The sequence below is a fragment of the Eublepharis macularius genome, chromosome 2 (genome assembly GCF_028583425.1).
Source record: "Eublepharis macularius isolate TG4126 chromosome 2, MPM_Emac_v1.0, whole genome shotgun sequence".
Classification (NCBI taxonomy): domain Eukaryota; kingdom Metazoa; phylum Chordata; class Lepidosauria; order Squamata; family Eublepharidae; genus Eublepharis; species Eublepharis macularius.
Genome location: NC_072791.1, coordinates 22998027 through 23017113, shown reverse-complemented (window position 1 = coordinate 23017113; position 19087 = coordinate 22998027). Strand labels below are relative to the sequence as shown.

Here is a 19087-nt window from a genome sequence, read left to right as displayed (position 1 = left end):
TTGGGGAACAATCTGCTGAGAACTTCTCCTCGTGACCCATTGAAATGAGCAGGCGCTTTACACCACCTTTTCTTTCAGAGACGGTTGAGCAGGAAAAGTTCTGGGTGGATTGTGTCCTTAGAAATTTAATAGTTCAAGAGAGTGCAGTTACAAGTCTGAAGTTAATGCTTGCAAACAGTGTTTTCATAATATTGAATCTTGCTAAAAAAAGTTGTTTAAAACTAAGTACTGTTTAACTGCTTTTAAAAATTCATATTTACGTTTCTGTTTTTTTTAACTAATCTTGTGTTTTGTGGATCTTTTTCAGCTTGTTTATGAATTTTTCTTAAGGTTTTTAGAATCTCCAGATTTCCAACCTAATATAGCTAAGAAATATATTGATCAGAAGTTTGTATTGCAGGTGAGGTTAAAAAAAAAAAGAATATATCTTCAAACTTTCAATCCAAATTAATGTGAAATTGATTAAATAAGTAAATATGTGTTTCTTGCAGCTTTTAGAGCTCTTTGATAGTGAAGATCCTCGAGAGAGAGACTTTCTTAAGACGACTCTACACAGAATATATGGGAAATTCTTAGGTTTAAGAGCTTACATCAGGAAGCAAATTAACAATATATTTTATAGGTACGTTGTCATTCTGTGCTGATGCATATTAATCAGCAAAGTATTTTAAAAGTCTTATATCTTAAAGACCAGGGAGGTTTATTTTGTTGTTGAAGGTACCCCACTACAAGTTAAGTTTGCTTTGTAACTCCTTTAACATGATTTTAAACTGCGCTGGTAAAACCAAGCTAGAGCTGGAAAGTAACAGATTAAAAGGTCTGGGCACAGAATATGCATTCATTCCCTGTTTGGGGACAGCATTTGTCCTGAGCTGATTTGTATGTGCTTTAAATTTCCAAAGAGCAAACCAAGGCATTGGACTCCCTTAAGGTGGCACTTCTGTTGTAGTAGCCATAGCAACTTTTCCCCATCCCATGTGACAGCTTTCTGGTATGCAGATTTTAAAATAAAATTAAATTGATATTTCTTCATACCATAGATATGCAATCCCATGTTACGTAGTAGCTTACACATAGGTGGTGTGTTGACCTCTTATGTTTTATTCAGTATCTCAGCGCACTCGTAATGTATTTTTTCCAACCTGATTTCTAAAGGATTTCAAGTGGTGTGCTTGCTTGCTCCCCCCTCCCCCTTTTCTCTCCTCCAGGAAATTGAGCTTTATTGACTCTGCCTGCTTTTAACTCATCTTTCTGATTTTTCGCCTTGTGCAGTTTTCCCAAAAGGGAACATATGGTACTGTCCCTTAAAGAGTGTAATGCCAATCGCACTGCAGCTTTTTGTCAGTTCATCCATAAAAGACAAAGGCATTAGCTGTAGAGAGGTTATCTTGCATACAAATAGTAACAAATATGTATTTTTGTGAGGAGAGAATAGAAATGCTGTCTAAAAATAGCAAGCGAACACCATCTTTTTGCACACAGCAGGTTTTGGCTATGTTCTGCCAACATTAACGTAGGTTGGTGTGTTTTCTCAGAATAATAATGTCAATAGAGAGATGGTGTGTGTGTGTGTGTTAGTGTTACGTGCCATTGCTTTTGACTTATGGTGACCCTATGAATGAAAGACCTCCAAAATGTCCTATCCTTAACAGTCTTGTTCAGATCTTGCAAACTGTAGGCTGTGGCTTTCTTAATCGAATCAAGCCATCTCATTTTGAGTCCTCCTCTTTTCCTGATGCCTTCCACCTTTCCTAGTGTTGTCTTTTCCAGTGAGTGATAAGGGATGGTGAACCTAAAAATATTCTTACAGGAAGGCTACAGTTAAGGCTGGTGAGCACAGTATCATGACAATAATAATAACAACAACAACAACATTCAATTTATATACCACCCTTCAGGACAACTTAATGCCCACTCAGAGCAGTTTACAAAGTATGTCATTATTATCCCCACAACAAAATACCCTGTGAGGTGGGTGGGGCTGAGAGAGCTCTGAGAGAGCTGTGACAGACCCAAGGTCACCCAGCTGGCTTCAGGCGGAGGAGTGGGGAATCAAAACCCGGTTCTCCAGATTAGAGTCCCGGTGCTCTTAACCACTACACAAAGTTGGCTTTCCATGGTTGGCTAGAGTAGTGCTAACATAGGATACAACTTAATTTTGATATTTCAACATGGACATGCTTTCTCATTATCCTGATTTGGGAAGCATGTTGGAAGTTCCAGCCTCTGTTGTCAGCAAATGATCTCCAACAAAAGAGCCAGTTTGGTGTAGTGGTTAAGAGCAGGGGACTTTAATCTGGAGAACCGAGTTTGATTCCCCACTCCTCCACTTGAAGCCAGCTGGGTGACCTTGGGTCAGTCGCAGCTCTCTCAGAGCTCTCACAGCCCCATCCACCTCACAGGGTGATTATTGCTGTGGGGATAATAATGACATATTTTGTAAACCACTCTGAGTGGGCATTAAGTTGTCCTGAAGGGTGGTATATAAATCAAATGTTATTATTAACTGTCGAAGGCTTTCACGGCCGGAGAACGATGGTTGTTGGGGGTTTTCCGGGCTGTATTGCCGTGGTCTTGGCATTGTAGTTCCTGACGTTTCGCCAGCAGCTGTGGCTGGCATCTTCAGAGGTGTAGCACCAAAAGACAGAGATCTCTCAGTGTCTGACACTGAGAGATCTCTGTCTTTTGGTGCTACACCTCTGAAGATGCCAGCCACAGCTGCTGGCGAAACGTCAGGAACTACAATGCCAAGACCACGGCAATACAGCCCGGAAAACCCCCAACAACCATCGTTATTATTAACTCTTTCAGTTATAGAAAGATATCTGAAAAGTTCATGGCCCACAATATTAGAGGCTCAAACAAGAGCCAGTGTTTAAAGTCAAATGTCATCCTCTTTAGGCTACTTTCTTAGGCTGCAGCTGAAGCAACTTGGAAACTTGTAGATTGCCCTTAATAATTACCAGCTTACATAAAATTTTGCAGCTTTGCACTGTTTGTCAATTTAAAAAGTCCATGGACTCATGGGATAAATTCAGCTTTAACAAATTATAAGGCAGCAAAGCTTGTAGAATCAAACAGACTGATAGCATTAATGTGCAAGTCTTGCAACAGCAGATACAGATAGTGGCTGGTCTATAATGTTTAAAAATAGCATCTCTGATTGTCTACTTGGATACTTGAAAACCACCATCTGTTTGATAACACCCACAAATGTTATGCTGACTTAGGGGCAACCCTTGAAGAAGTTGTTTCAGGTTGTGTAGAATTCTATGATCCATTTATAAGTCGAGTGTATTATCCATATTATCTCCCATCTTAATTTGTTTCTGAATCCAGTTCAGGGCACTGATTCAAGACTTTAATTGGCTGAGGCTTACTAAATTGGGGAACAGTGTCCTAAAAACTGGGTAGGATTGGAGACAAAAACAGCAGTATTTGAAATGACAATCATGTCTCAAGTTATTATTCAAAATAAGGACAACATATATTGTCAGATAGAAACAAATATGTTTGTTGGTTCTCATTGCTAATAAAGTATTTGCTCCTCTGTCAGATTTATTTATGAAACAGAACATCACAACGGCATAGCAGAATTACTGGAAATCTTGGGAAGGTAAGCTGCTTAATAGCTGTGCATTATAAATACTACTGTTTGAGCTCTAAAACAGAGTGAACTTCAGATGAGAATAGGCCTTGGATTGAAGGAAATCATTTTGTAGAGCCTAATTTGATTATAACTTAATTATTTACAATATATATTTATATGCCCTTACCTGGATAGCCCAAGTGAGCCTGATCTTGTCAGATCTCAGAAGCTAAGCAGGGTGGGCCTTGGTTAGTAATTGGACGGGAGACATACAGCGAAGACCATGGTTGCAGAGGCAGGCAATGGCAAAGCACCTCTTGCCATGAAAACCCTATCAGGGGTCGCCGTAAGTCAGCTATGACTTGAGGGAACTTTCCACCACCGTATATATTTATATATTTAATTAATATTATTGTTACTTAATTACTGATAATTATTTAATCATAATCACAAGGGTGTAAATACAAATGTGGGCCTATAAGATAATGGCAAGTCTCTGGTAAGAGTATCTCTAAACTTTTTAATATATAACAGTCTCTTTGCTTTTTTAAGGGGAGCAGATAATAAATTCAATAAATGAATGATTGAATAGTTACTCGACAAATTTGGATTGAAATGTGTGTGGAAACATAGCTGGGAATAAATAACATAAAACTTTCTTAGAAGTTAAAAATGTGTTAATAAAGCCTATTTCCCCCCTCAGTATAATTAATGGATTTGCCTTACCATTGAAAGAAGAGCACAAAATCTTCCTTCTTAAGGTGTTATTACCTTTGCACAAAGTGAAATCACTCAGTGTCTACCATCCACAGGTAAATGATTATATTGTGAATTTTTTTGTGTGTGCCAGTGAGCACTTTTGTGATGTATTTACTGGGATGGTTGTTGTAATACTCACATCTTGATTACTTTAGCACTTGGATTATTTTGTATATACACATTATAACTATATTTTTGATAATTTGAGTGTTCTTAATGTGTATTCAAGAAAGAGTTAAAGCCTGTTTGTTCACACTGTTTGGCTGTACGTGTGGTTGCAGTTGTCTTGGGGACATTCTCTATATTAGCTGAATTTTGAGACGCCGCTGCTCTAGCTACTGCTCTAGCTGTAAGCTGTTATGTGCAAACTGAAATTCTTTAATTTTTGAATGTTTTAAAATACTTCTAATTGTTATAGGCCACCTCAAGCACTTGAAGAAAAGAGCTTAACATGTTTTGAATAAATAGTAATAAAATCCAGATTTCAGATGTGTATTAAAATGCTCTAGATGTGTGTATTTTCCTTGGATGGCTTCCCCAACTCACTTCTTCAATAAATAGTAGTATGTTTCCATTTACCAGGAAGCAAGGTGGTGTGTGTTTTCTGTTACGCAGACACAAAGAGCCATCTGGAGAGGCTCAACTTTGTACAGTGCTATTTTTATAGTGTGGAATACACAGCTGCCTTTGGATAAATTCAAATTCAAACAAACCATACAATAGGTTACAGCACAGCTGGATTCAGCCTGTGTTCTTTTTTTAAAAAAATTACCTGCCTTCCTTTGCTCAGTCCCTTACTTCGTTCACCCTTTCCAATCAACACTCCCAGGAAAAGAGGAAGAAAACTTTATTCACAGTCCTCGTTTCAAGAGCTCTAGGGCAGGGTTTCATCTGGGGAGATGAGGTTTCTTGAATTCCTCTGCTCAGCTCCTTATATGCATGTAGTGCAGTTTCAATTCAGGCAAAGGCAGCTGTAACCATACTCTGTATCTTTTGAATCTCCTCGCTTCGGCTTGTTGATCATGCAAAATTTCCCTATAGTTCATCATCACTGATTGCTGGGAATTTCTGCATAGGCTTTTGGTGGTTTACAGACATAAACTGAAACATTCTTCTTTCTTACAGGCTTTGTTTTTGTAGTGACTCTTCATTTTTCTATGTGCGTAGCTGTTCCTGATCTAACGAAATGCAGCACCTCTTACGCAGTACTTGCTAACGTATGATAATGGCTGGCATTTAGTAGCCTGGTTCTGCAGCAATCTGTGTTTTCCATGTAGCCTCTTGTCAGATGTCCTGCAGTATTCTGGGAATAGATTTGCAAACTGCGCCAAAATTTGTAGGAACATTAAGAACACATATCTGTGTTGCCACATAAGCGTGAAGGAAAGCCATGTTTGTCTACTAAAAAATGTAGCCTTACCCTACTTAAAATTGATATCTGAGTAGAAAATTTATTTATTTAAAATTTCTATTCTGCCCTCCCCGCAAGCGGGCTCAGGGCAGATAACAACATATTAAAATACAATTAAAAATTCATCTACATTAAAACAGTGTATTAATACACATTTAAAACAGGGTGGTGGACAGCCTTCACAGGGAGGGTTAAGATTTAATACACCCCTTTTTTCAGGCTGGCGGAGGCCCAGCCTCAGCCATATGCCTGGCGGAACAACTCTGTCTTGCAGGCCCAGCGAAAGGATAGTAGGTCCTGCAGGGCCCTGATTTCAGCAGACAGAGCGTTCCACCAGGTGGGAGTCAGGACCGAAAAGGCCCTGGCTCTAGTCAAGGCTAGATGGGCCTCCTTGGGGCCAGGGACCACCAACAGCTGTTTGTCTCCTGATCAGTGTGTCCTCTGGGGAATATATGGGGAGAGACGGTCCCGTAGATACGCTGGTTCCAATCTGCACAGGGCCTTATAGGTCAGTACCAGAACCCTGAATCTGATCCGGTACTCCACTGGCAACCAATGCAGCTTGCGTAAGGACAGTGTTATATGCGCCTTATTCGGCATTCTCATAATAACGCCGCTTCATTTTGTACCAGCTGTAATCTCCGGGTCAGGCTCAAGGGCAGCCCCACATAGAGCAAGTTACAGTAATCTAGCCTAGAGATTACCATTGCCTGGATCACTGTAGTTAAGTCACGGGTTGACAGGTAAGGGACAAGTTGCCTGGTCTGCCACAGATGGAAAAAAGAGGACCTGACAACCGCTGTGATCTGTGCCTCCATTTTCAGGGAGGCATCTAGGATCACCCCCAGGCTCTTAACCCTCCTAACTGGCACTAACGGTGCCCCATCAAGGGCCAGGAGCCGGAGTCCCGAACCTAATCCCCCCGTGGCTCAAGTACAGGACCTCCGTCTTCTTCGGGTTCAGTTTCAGCCGACTTTGCTTCAACCAACCAGTCATGGCTGCAAAAGCATATTCCAGGACATCTGGGGCTGAGTCGGGCCAAGTTGGGCTTTCCCAAACAGTTGTGTGGGAAAGTGGACCTTAGAAAAAAGCCTATTTATGCCCCTTTTTGGTAGGTAATTAGAACAAATTAAACATTGACTACCTCCCTGTAGAAAAAACACCCAAAGGCACTTGCTGCTATAACTTTTAAAAGTTGTTGCCCATTCATCATCAAACATGTGGGCTGGTTCATAGGCAAAACTATGTGATTCTCGAAAGCTTATGCTACAATAAAGTTGGTTAGTCTTAAAGGTGCTACTGAACTCTTTTTGATTTTGCAAAACTACCTTATAAGCACTACAATGGAGAAGTGACATGGTTTAGGTAGCATTCTTAAACTGGCCCATAGGATGACTTCTCTATTAAAGACAGTGGTATCTCTAACATCTGTAAATATTACTTTGATACAGAATGGAATAGGGCTTTCCAATTAGAAGAATGATGAAAATTGGTCACTTTTCTGCATTTTGCAGCTGATTTCAGGTATTTGGGTGACCACAAACTGGTCCCCATAGCATTTCTGTATCTGTGAATGTTTATTCCTTGAAAAACAGACTGCTGCATACTTCTAAGGTGAAACAGCCTGCATAATTTTTAGCAGTGATTTGAAGCATTTCACAAAAGGCCAATCTAGGGATTACTGGCATCTATTCCTGGTTCCTAGTATTATTGCCATATATTCCTGTTATATTCTAGAGATACGTGATGTCCACCCCAGGATAAAACAAATTTTGCCTTTGGATGAAAGGGGAGGGCCATGGAGAGTGTACCTGCTTTGCATGCACAAGGTTTCCAGTTATAAAGATTAGGTAGTAAGTGACATGAATAGATCTGAGATCCTGGAAAGCTGGTGCAGGTCACAGCAGATAATGCTTTTTGATAAAGCAATGGCCTGACTCCGTAGAAAGTAGCTTCGTGTGAAAATCCAAGTTCTCATGGTTAGATTGAGATTTGGCTTCCTGGTTTGGGGTGCCGTAATTAGAATTTTAAAACTACTGTGATTTGATGGCCTTTTCACTTTGGTTCTAACCCTTTCATGCACTGTAGCATATACACTTATTAACAATAAAATTTACTTTACTTCTAGAGGATTGTTTTTTTTTGTTTAAGCTAATAATGTTACTTTTTTCTCATTAATTTAGCTGGCATACTGTGTAGTTCAGTTTTTAGAAAAGGACAGCACACTCACTGAGCCAGTAAGTTTCTCTTTTCCTTTTAAAGTATATTAATAAAATGTTTTTGAAACATGTTTGTAAGTCTAATGCCTGATAATGTGAAATATTATGTGCATAGTTCAGATTAATATAAATGTCACACACCTTCTTATCTTCAGAATGTTAATCCGTATATCACTGTGTCCTAAAACTACCTTTTTGTTGAAGAGGGTTGACATGCACAATTTTTGTTGCAGAGGCAAATTGTAGTCTCTCGGCCACTACTATCAGTATAGTAGAACTCATGTTTAAAAGTCTGTCCAGCAAGTTGGTTCCAGCCCACCCCTATTCTGGTACATGCCAAGGAACAACCCAGATGCTCAAGCATAATTGAATGCTTGAAAGTACAGGAGGAAAAGAAAATATGATGGAAGATGCTTTCTGTAAGTGCTGGTGAACCATAATGTCCCTTTACCAACAGGGTATCTTGTAATGCAACCATCTGAGATGCAAACAAGTTTACTCTGGCCCAGTTCTGACAGAAATTTAATAGTGAAAAGATTAGCAAAATGTTTCTTGCTGGGCACATATGAGAAGCTGAGCGTTAAATTGTATGTTTAAAAAATTTGCTTATTTGTTTATTTAATAACCTAAAAACATTAGCCAGGACTTGGGTGTCTCATGCCACATTAAGTATAGCAATCAGAACCAGAAGAGCATTGTAAAAATGTGCTGAACCATGTGTATTGTTGTACGTAAGTGGAAAGCTCTTGTAACAAGTGCTTTAATCTCCTCAAGATTCTCAGTCAGTAGAAAGCGTTCCTCTTAAACAGAGGGACTGTATTTTGTGCACATGCTTAGAAAAAAGATGCACTTCAGAAATACCTACCTTGAGTAAACATTGCAGTGAAGGTTGCTGTTCTTGTTACTTATGAGATCATTCTTTTTAAGCATTTCAAAGAACCTTACCCTGTTACGTTTGCTGGATGTCAAAGTGTTTGATAGAAACCTTGATTAGCAAGCTTTTGATCAAAGAAAGCTCACCTAACATGATTACTCCGGATCGACGTTGTTACAAATCAAGAATCTTTGTGCCAGTCTTGAAAATTGTTGTGTAACTGTGCTAACCTTGCAAACACTATGTGATAGAGGTCTGGAAGTCATTTATTTCAGTATGTTCTGGAAACGGCATTTTTCCTTTTTCATTGTGTTTACAGGTGGTGATGGCACTACTCAAATACTGGCCAAAGACTCACAGTCCAAAAGAAGTTATGTTTTTAAATGAATTAGAAGAAATTTTAGATGTTATCGAACCGTCTGAATTTGTAAAGGTTATGGAACCTCTCTTCAGGCAGCTAGCCAAGTGTGTCTCCAGTCCACACTTTCAGGTCGGTAACTCTAGAAAGATGCAGTAATTAAGTTTAGCATCTTGACATTATACTGCATTAATTACTCCTCCTTGGATTCGTGACACAAAATATACTAAACTTCAGCCTGTGATGGGGTAGAATATTTTAGGCAGCAAAGGAGTATGCCCGGCTGTGAGATTTTGAGCTCTGCATAGGGAAATGTGGGCTTTTGGTCACTTCCATGAACTCCAGGCATACGTTGCTGGCAATCACGGCAGCGTTCCCGTGATTACTGCCTCCAGAGCTAGGGAGACAAGTAAGCTACGGGGGGAAGTCACTGTTAAGGAGGAAGCCTGGCCTTTTCTGGTTGGGAGAAGGAATACCATAGAGGCTTGTTTGCTCTCAAGTTTCATGAATATTCCTCTTCCTCTTAGGTGGCAGAACGAGCACTGTACTACTGGAATAATGAATATATTATGAGCTTAATCAGTGACAATGCAGCAAAGATTTTGCCCATCATGTTTCCATCCTTGTACCGGAATTCAAAGACACATTGGAACAAGTAAGGAACTGTTGTAATATGCTGCTTGACGCCCTAAAGTCTAATGTTTGCATGGCTGCTATTCCACCTGAATGCTGTGATCCCAAGAATCAGCCTTCCCAGTGTTGGAAGGGACTGCTGGGCAAAGGGATTGTGGGAAAGGAACATTCTAGCTGTATCTGAGGAAGTGAGCTGTGGCTTACGGAAGCTCATACCCTACCACAAATTTTGTTAGTCTTATAGGAGCTACTGGATTCTTGCTCTTTTTTACTGCTGCAGACAGACATGGCTACTCATCTTGATCTTGTACCAATGGGATCTTGTACCACTGGATCCCACACATTGTCTTACCATTTAATGATAAAGCATTATCTATGGAAGACTAACTTTGGGTAAATTTTGAACCATAATGTCCTGTTGAAATTATATGACAATAATCAATATTTGAGGTGTACTTTCCCCCCTTTTCATTTCTCTCCAATTTTTTTTTCTTCATGTATAAATCTTCTTTCCAGTCAACCACTGGTTTTAGAACTCTGGCATCAACCTCAATTCTGTAGCTGTTCTTTGTTTAAAGAAACATTTGTTTGATCTACTGTGAGGATATTTGTTTCATTGGTTGCTCTAAAACATGGAGCAACTTGTGAACTTGAGGATTATTGGTGGAGGTGGCCAAGGCTGCATTATGAATCTCCCACTTCAGCCCAGTGAAAGAATACTGGGTAAATGGTATTAAGTGCTGATGTACATTAACTGGATGCAGTTAATCTATGGATGTATCAATTTAAAGTACTTTTTTTAAAAAAAGTATTTTAATTGTAGACCATTTTATTTTAAAAACATGCACAGAATATGGATTTTTGATCACTATTTGTGGCTCTTCCGCCGTTCTGTTCTAAGCACTGTATATTTACAGTTCAGCGTGCTTTTTCACTTCAACAACCTACTTCCATCATGCAAATGTAACGGGTTTTCCTATTTAGCTTGCTTGTTACAGATTACATGTAACAGACTACATACAGAATGATTACTTATCAGTGTGCTATCTGGTTCAAGTGAAGAGCTTTTTCTTTTTTTAATGTCTGGATCTAATTGGCTAAATTGGCTTGAGTTCTGAGCTAATGGGTGACCATTTTTTTTCAGCAACAGTTATAGTTTGCCAGAAATATCTTTTGTGCAGACTGTTTTAGCTTTTCTCGGGAGATATTTAGTTCAATAGATCTTTGCAGTATATCCCTGTTGGGTAATTTTTGTATATGTCACTATAAATTGGTTAAAATACAGTTTAGTTATATTACCAGCATAATTATCTTTTGCAAAAAAAAAAAAACTTCTGTTAATGGGTGGTATTTAACATCAAAATTCACTTTCTTGCCTGTTAACAAAAATGAGATCTCTATAACATCTAAACAATGTTTTGGCATCTTAATTATATGAGGCAATAACTATAGAAAACCTATAGTACAGGATAATTAGCATTTGCATTAATCATTCTAGTAGCCCAGCTAGTTTCTGGGATTTTTCTAAAATAACAGAGTTTCCAGTGAAATAGGGAAAATGACTACCCTTAACCACAAAGGCAATATTCAGGTCTCTTTGAAGAGAGCTTTGAATCGATTCTCAAAAGCTCATACCTCAAAATCTAGCTGGTCTTTAAGATGTTACTGGAATCGAAATTTGCTTTTCTACTGCAGACCAATACAGCTACCCAGGTGAAACTATTTCAGCCAGAAAGGGTAGATTTTGTAATAAGACTCAACCCAATTTTTTTACTTGTAGGACAATACATGGTTTGATTTACAATGCTCTAAAACTCTTCATGGAGATGAACCAAAAACTGTTTGATGATTGCACACAGCAATTTAAAGCAGAAAAACTTAAGTAAGTTTCTTCTTAAATGTTCTTCTGCCTTTTTTTTTTAACTGATTATGTGGGAGCACTACTGACATTTTAAAGTTGTTTTATGTACCACTTTCCATGTCATTTCAAATAGAGAGGGAGACAGCATTGCATAAGTGCTAGAGACCGAGGTTCAAATCCCCACTTGCTGTGAAACTCACTTGGTGACCTGGGGCCAGTCACATTCTCTCAGCCTGACCTACCGCACCAGGTTGTTGTGAGGATTACAAAGGATGAGGGGAGCATGTATGCTGTCCTGAGTTTCTGGGAGCAAGAGCAAGTTAAAAATACTGGAGATAAATAACTTGCATTTTACTTGCTGTCATAAATTATTAGCTTGTAAATTTTAAATTTCTACAGCAGATAGATCAGATCAGCAACCTTTATTGGCATTACATCCATTGGCATTACCTTTATTGGCGATCTGGCTGCGACATCTGTCACCCCATTGATCGCCAGGGTTGATTTGGCTGATCTGGCTGGCTAGACGGGTGTCCCCTTCCTCCCTCACCGCTCCATGTGCGTCCCTCCTGAAGCTGCGCGCTCGGTGGAAGAGAACGACCATCCCAGATAGAAGGAGTGTATCATTCTTCGGTCAAGGGTATACAATAGCTGCGCTCCCCTGCTAGAACTTCCAAACAAGCTCAAGGTCCATTTCTACAGCAAATAGAAGAAATCAAGTAAAAGAAGACAGAGGCTGACATGGAAAATTTTGCCCATTTTAATCCCACATTGCAATAAGTCATGTTGCCCTGAATGTATTTGTAGTTGTTTGAGAAAGAGAAGCTACCAAAATGCTACTCCATCATTCATTAGCAGGGAATTGTTACCAGGACTATCTGAGTCGCCACCTCCAAACTTGAAAGGGATTTCAAGATAAGCAGTTGGCAGAGCAAAGAAGAAAGGTGAGGAGGAATCCCTTGCGTCCTCCATGAAACCTTTTGCTTCCTGGATCCCAGGTTCTTACCAAGAGGAACTAAAAAGTCTGCACTACCAACAAGTAGTAAACTGACCTCAGTCCCTTTGTGAGGAAAAATAATGAGCTCAATCCTATGAAACCTGCATGGGCAAAGACAGAAACAAACCTTTCCTTCCTTCCCCAGCAACTCCAAAAAAGCCGATGTTGGGGATTGAGGGCCAGAATGAGACCTGGAGGCAGTTTCTGCCCAATTTCCCTTCTTCTCTGTAGCAACCCATATTCCATGGCTTTTTTGTCTGTAAGACACCTTAATCCGCCCACCCACCTTCCAGCATAAGCTTTTCAGTGGTCAGAAGGGACAGCTGGAGGAAGGCAAGAAATAATTGCAGTTCTTAGGATCCAGCACCATATTTATAAAGCATATAAATTAGCAGTTTGCATGTAATTTGTATCTTTTTTTCATCATCCTAAAATAAAAGGAAGCAATACTTGTTGGCTTTCAAGTGGAATTCTAAATAGTAAAACTGAGCCAGGTCCATAAATCTTAAGGGTAAATTCAGTAAAGAGGAGGCCAATCATTCTGTGAACGTTGGACATTTAACTTTGAAACCTTTTCAGTGCCTTCCAGTCATAAAATAGAGATGTAGATATTTCTGCCAGTATTTTAAATTTTATTATCATTTATTACAATATACGCCTTTTCCTGAATTCAAATCAGTTTCGAGTAATATTCAGCAATACAGTCAAGATAATAAAATGCACAATAGTAACTTACAAATTAAAACATCACATTTTTTGTTTTTAAAAGTTTTGTTTTAACGGCCATGCCACACAGTTGGATCCAAGCTCCATTTCCTGCTAGCAGAAGGTACATCTACCAGCGGGAAAGGGCGTGGGTGTGTGTAATTTTTGCCAGTTTCCCCCTCCCCACTGCAGACTTCCACTTTACCCTTAAGCTGTTCCTAAAGGCTCCCCAAGAGTGGCAACTGAGAGAGCTCAGTGGGCAGGTCCTGCTGGGGGAGCTCTGCTGAGGCTCTTTTGGATCCGATCCTTTGCTTTTATTGTAAGCTTCTTTGTAAAAGGCCAGATCTTGGGATACAAGCGCAAAAGTCAAATTGCATTGCATTTTCAACGTGATCACAAGTGGCAAAAATTTACAGGGTTTTCCCCTTCAAATTGAAACTGCAAAGTGCTCGGGCATTGCATTGTAACCAACCCTATGATGCATTTTGTGGCGGGGTGACTGTTCATCTAGATGGGCTTAGTAATGATAGCTGAGTTGTCCTTTTTGCATTTCAGTAGAAAGTTGTGCAGAAAAACCTTCATAAGTAAATGGGGAGGGGGCTTCATAAGCAAATGCATATTGCCCTTTCACTGTAAAAAAATAGTTTATATGCACAGTTTTTAAAAGATAAGGAAAAATTCTGTTGCTTTCTAATGTTAATGGAAATGTGGTTACCTGCTCTTTTTTGAAAGGGAAAATTCTTTAAGCTTTAATCTGTGTGGGGTGTGTGTGTGTTGTTTTTTCAGAGAGAAGCTAAAAATGAAGGAACGGGAAGAAGCGTGGGTTAAAATAGAAAATCTAGCCAAATCAAACCCGCAGGTATATGGGAAATATTCAGAGGTTGAGTATTTCAGCTTTTTATTAAATACTGCCTCAAGAATAGGGGTCATATAACAGATGTTACATTTTCCATACTCACTTGATTTAAGCATAAGGTGTGCCTTATGTTGGATTACAGGGATCACGTTTCTCATTTTCACTTTTTAATTTCTTTTCTTAGTCGCTTCTCTATAAATTAGGCCCAAAGTGGCTTACAACAATATAAAATCATAAAGAGAAATAATGAATAAATCAGTAAAGCAAGTAACGTGGAAGAGCTGAAAGTGTTATTAAAACAACTTCAGCTGGCAATTTTAACAGCACAATAAAAGTGTGTCTGCAAGACAGTCCAGACAACACACAAATTACAAAAAAAACATTTAAACAAAATGCATGGGGAAAATAGGTAAATTTTCACCTGGCATCCAAAACTTAAAAGGTTAGATGGATAGGTTTGGGGATTACATTCCATGTGGTGCTATCAAATCTCACACAGCAGCCTGGTTGTCAGAAATTTTTATTACATGGCTAATTAATTCGAAACAGAGTTTCCATCTCCTAGTAACAGTAGCTACATTAAGAGGCGAACATGCCGGTTATGAGACTAGCTTTGTTTGGAGACTATATTGTGAACAAGTCATCCAAGTCCATACCTTTTACATTGTTCACATGTTATGGTGAACACACATGTATCCTGCATGTTCATACAGACTTCTGTTTCTAAGAAAGAACTAATGCAGGTTCACTTTACCAGTAGTGAAACTGGGACCAGTAGCTGAACAAATGTGCAGTTCCACACATTCGGCTGTATGTGCATTGATTGTAACATGAGAGTAAAGAAAAATCAAGTGTACCCTGTACACGGATTGTACATGCATTCACTATAACTTGTGAACAGGACTAATCTTGGAAAACGTCCATGCACAGTATGTTGTACGTGGATCTCAGTGAAGTTTCCTGGGAACCTTGCAAATTGCTTGTTTTGCATTTGACTCTTCAGATACTACAAAGATATGCTGTAGCTGTTTCTGGCTATTTTCTCAGATTTGTAAAACGTGTGCAGTGAAATGTAATGTTGGATTGACATAGTCTTACATTGAACCTGTGGGCACCTTTGGAATTCTGACACAGGATTGTGGGTACAGCCACAAAATTGCTGCCACAAGAGGTGGAGCCAATCACAGAACGGATGCCACAAGAGGCAGTGCCAACCATAAAATATTAGGGAGTGAATTCATACATAACACTTAATAGTATCTTTTCAGTATTTCAGGCAGAAGTGCTGCTTAACAGGATGCCTTTTAAAATGAACTTATTGTTTAAAAAAAAAATTCTTGCATATACACACAGCTTACCTTCAGTCATGCAGTGAAGATCCTTGTTCTGCAGTGACAGCTAGTGCTGAAGCAACTTTGTTAAAAAAATCTGCAAGCCAGTCAGATCTCCAGTGGTCAGTCAGAAACACGGCTGGGCAAAAGCCCTGCCTGGCTGTGCTCACTTTCTAAAAACACTTTGTGGGTGCCAGGGAAGGTGCTGGTGGGCAAATACATTGGGGACCCCTGGCGTGAATGCTTGTAAAAGTGTTCATGTGCAAATTTTCCCTTGGTAGGTATAAAGGTTTCTAATGATTTTCCTTTTTCTCCATGCATGTTTTTGTACACAAGTACTCCTGAAAACAATTGTTGAGATTATTTCCAATACTGATCCTAAGAATAGTTAGTTGCACTTAAGTACAACGTAATCCCATGCAGCTCAGTTTCTCTGGATTGTCTATAAGAAATGTTTTAAAATTAAACCAAATCCTTACTCTAAGGCAGAAGTATTGGAAATGTATTGTCTCATGGAAGTACAGCTTTTTTAGGCTAAATAAACTTCAGCTATATGATGCTCTTATAATACTAGAAATTTTAAATCACTTTGAAATTTGTGGTTGCTGAGAATTCCTTGTCAGGGAACCTTATTTTCACAGAACTGAAAATTCTTAAGGGTTTTTTTTTTGTTTAGGAGCCATCTTGTTTCAATTTGTATCCTGGACATGTCACTCATTGGAACAAACAGCTTTTTATTTTGTTGAATGGCAGCCAGATTCCATGTTAATTTCCAAGCAGTATTTAAGACAGAAAAGTCCCTGAGTGTTTGTTCTGATTATTACATTTATCGGTGTTGCGTTTTAGATGTGCTTCTTTCCTTGGTTTCAATTGGCAAAATTTTTAAAATCACAATTATACCAAGGCGTTCGAAAGCAAAGTGTCCAAACAGCACTGCGTCAAACCATTTTGCTCAGCACGCAGAGCTAGTTTTCACCCAAGCAACCAAGAGTTCTGGCGGCTCACTGGGCCAGAATCATGGGAGAAGGCAGCAGGCATGCTGTCCTTCCCCAACCTGTACAGCCAGTAAACGGGTCTGAGGTTCGGGGAGGGGGCAGTCATAGTGCTGCTTGCTCTCTGCTTGCTTCCACTGCATCAGGCCAAGTACAGCCCTTACCCCCACTCACACCGTCTTTGTCTGTCAGCGTACCAACATCTTTGCAAGTAGACGTTACATTATTATTTCAGCACTTGGGCCAAAAAGGCAGCCTTCCGCTGCCGTATACAGTGAAAGATACAGGTCCTTGTATTAGAATATGTTCCTTTATTGAATTTTATTTAAATTATATGGAAAACATGTTATATGAAAGCAGAAACTTTAATTCTGCTGTTTGGTAATCTATCTCGATGTCTATGGTTCTTAAAATTTTAGCAAAAGAATAAGAAATACTGGCTATAGAACAGGTGTCTGGAAACATGGACCTGTTTTCAAACAAACAATCATTGTACAAGTTAATGCTTAGCCATGGAGTCCAACACACACGCATAAATTGAACTGTTAAATAATCATTTAAATCAAGAAACAGGCTAGATCATATTTGCCAACTCTTAAGGTTTTGTATTCTTCTAACGTTTTCCCCCCCTTCATTGGGGAGGATCCAACGATACCCTTCAGCTCACAGAGAGGAAACTTTCAAGACAGGAAGGATTCTTCTGTAAACAAAAAGGCACTTTAGTCCATAATCTCATTCAACTGTTAGCCACAGGAAGGGCTGAGCATGCTGAACATTTAATCCAAGCATGGCTCTTGTTGTCATCATTTTGTGAACATGATTGCTTTTGCTCTTCTGTCAAATTTCAAGGGTTGGCAGTCACCCTGTGTGATGGCAATACTGGCAGATTTGCTATAAATAAGGTTAATTCTGATTGCAGCTGGGATCCAAAGAGCTATTTAAGGGCTTGCATGGACCCAGCAAGATTTTTATAATTTGATCTTCAACCCATTCTGGAGACATGTTGCAATTTGCTTTTGAAAACCTCCTAACTTGCAAAAGTGGTAAACTGGTAATGCATTGCAGGTGGTATTTAAGCAACATGAATTCTAAAATAAACGAACAGCAAAAGCAGTTGCATGGTTCCTTGGATTCTGGCTACATCTTGCATTTTAAAAAAGCCCCAAAACATTCAGTTCCATGTTTCTGTTGCGAGGAGGAGGAAACTAAACATTAGTAGTTTCCCTCTTCAAACAAATTTATTACATTTTCTCCTGTTGTTGTTAGTTTTTGATAGTTTTTTTATTTCAGTATGCTGTTTTGATAGCAGCTGTCAAATCTCCCAATTCTTAAAGAAAGAACATTCTGATTTGGTTGGAAGCTAAAATGCTCTGTGCATTAAAATGAATAAATTGCTGTTTATCAAGTCTGAGGTTAACATTTCTGGCACTGGAGTTCCTGAATTGCTATAGTTCTCAGATTTTGTTAACCAAAAATTCTGACTGAAACATTTTGCGTTTGGTTAGTACTCAGTATGTAGTGAAACATGCCTGGTGACCAGTCCTGTTGCAATGGAAACTGATGGGCCTTTAATTGAAGACTTGCAGGTGCTGACAAAGACAGTGAAAGATGAAGCTTGTATGGTAAGCACATAGGAAGAAAAATTAACCTGCTTATTCCAAACTGGATCCCGTAGAGCTTCTGCATTTTTAGCTATCCATTCCTCCTTAGATGGCAACAGAAATTTGAAACTATTTTATTACTTACGATCTTGTTCCATCGGAAATGTAAACAGCAAGTCTTGTCTTGTCTTGTGCGCATTAAGAACTGTTAAAATTATTTGCACCAGAGAAGTGGTGGTCCAAAGCCTATGATGATAGGCTCAATGAAAAGCTGTTCATTGATGCTCATATTCAAAGGATCTCCATGGCCCATGTTTAAACTCAGCTGCCTAACCATGAGCCTTTCGGGCCCTGTTTTCTGACAACAGAGGTGCTAAACAATGTCTGCCGATATCCCCACTGGGAAATCAGAGCAGGTACAACTGTTTACCTTGGACAGTATTCATAGCCTGTGGGCTGTGAAGACCAGCACCAGCAGCATGTATTTAAATAAGTTGATAAAACCTATTTAATTGGTGAATTCACAATGGTGAATTTTTGTTAGATGTTTAGTTGTGAAGTGGGAACTACTACTGGTTTCATTATATACAAGGTCTGATCTCTCTAGCACTGCATGCACATACTGAAAGATAGCAAATGAGACAGAAAACTCTCTTGCTGTCCTTCCCTTTCCAGTCCTGGGTTTCATTTTTTTTAGTCTGATAGCACGGAATCCCTGCAGTGTGCATATTGATATATGACTATTTGGGTCTGGAAATACTCCCTGAGCATAACGATCAAGCAAGAGTGCAAATAATACAGGGGCCAGTTCATCTTCATTTTCACCTCATCCATGCTGCTTTTCCCTTCCTCCTTATTGACATTGCTAAGCTATCTGTTTTTGGTTCCCTGACACCTGATA

The 19087-nt window shown here is 39.3% G+C and overlaps 1 protein-coding gene across 8 annotated transcripts in view; it reads left to right on the top strand.

Moving 5' to 3' along the window:
* The window catches only part of PPP2R5C (protein phosphatase 2 regulatory subunit B'gamma), an 87479-nt gene that overhangs the window by 64665 nt on the left and 3727 nt on the right, over positions 1-19087 (top strand). For 3 of the 8 annotated variants that reach the window (XM_054970678.1, XM_054970685.1, XM_054970682.1), the window contains 10 exons: positions 308-400; positions 492-622; positions 3557-3616; positions 4293-4401; positions 7943-7996; positions 9172-9342; positions 9738-9865; positions 11624-11725; positions 14193-14286; positions 18091-18207. In XM_054970678.1, the coding sequence (XP_054826653.1) occupies positions 308-400; positions 492-622; positions 3557-3616; positions 4293-4401; positions 7943-7996; positions 9172-9342; positions 9738-9865; positions 11624-11725; positions 14193-14286; positions 18091-18207 (1059 nt within the window). The remainder of the gene's footprint in view (positions 1-307; positions 401-491; positions 623-3556; positions 3617-4292; positions 4402-7942; positions 7997-9171; positions 9343-9737; positions 9866-11623; positions 11726-14192; positions 14287-18090; positions 18208-19087) is intronic. The other 5 variants (XM_054970679.1, XM_054970683.1, XM_054970680.1 and 2 more) reach the window with 4 other exon arrangements.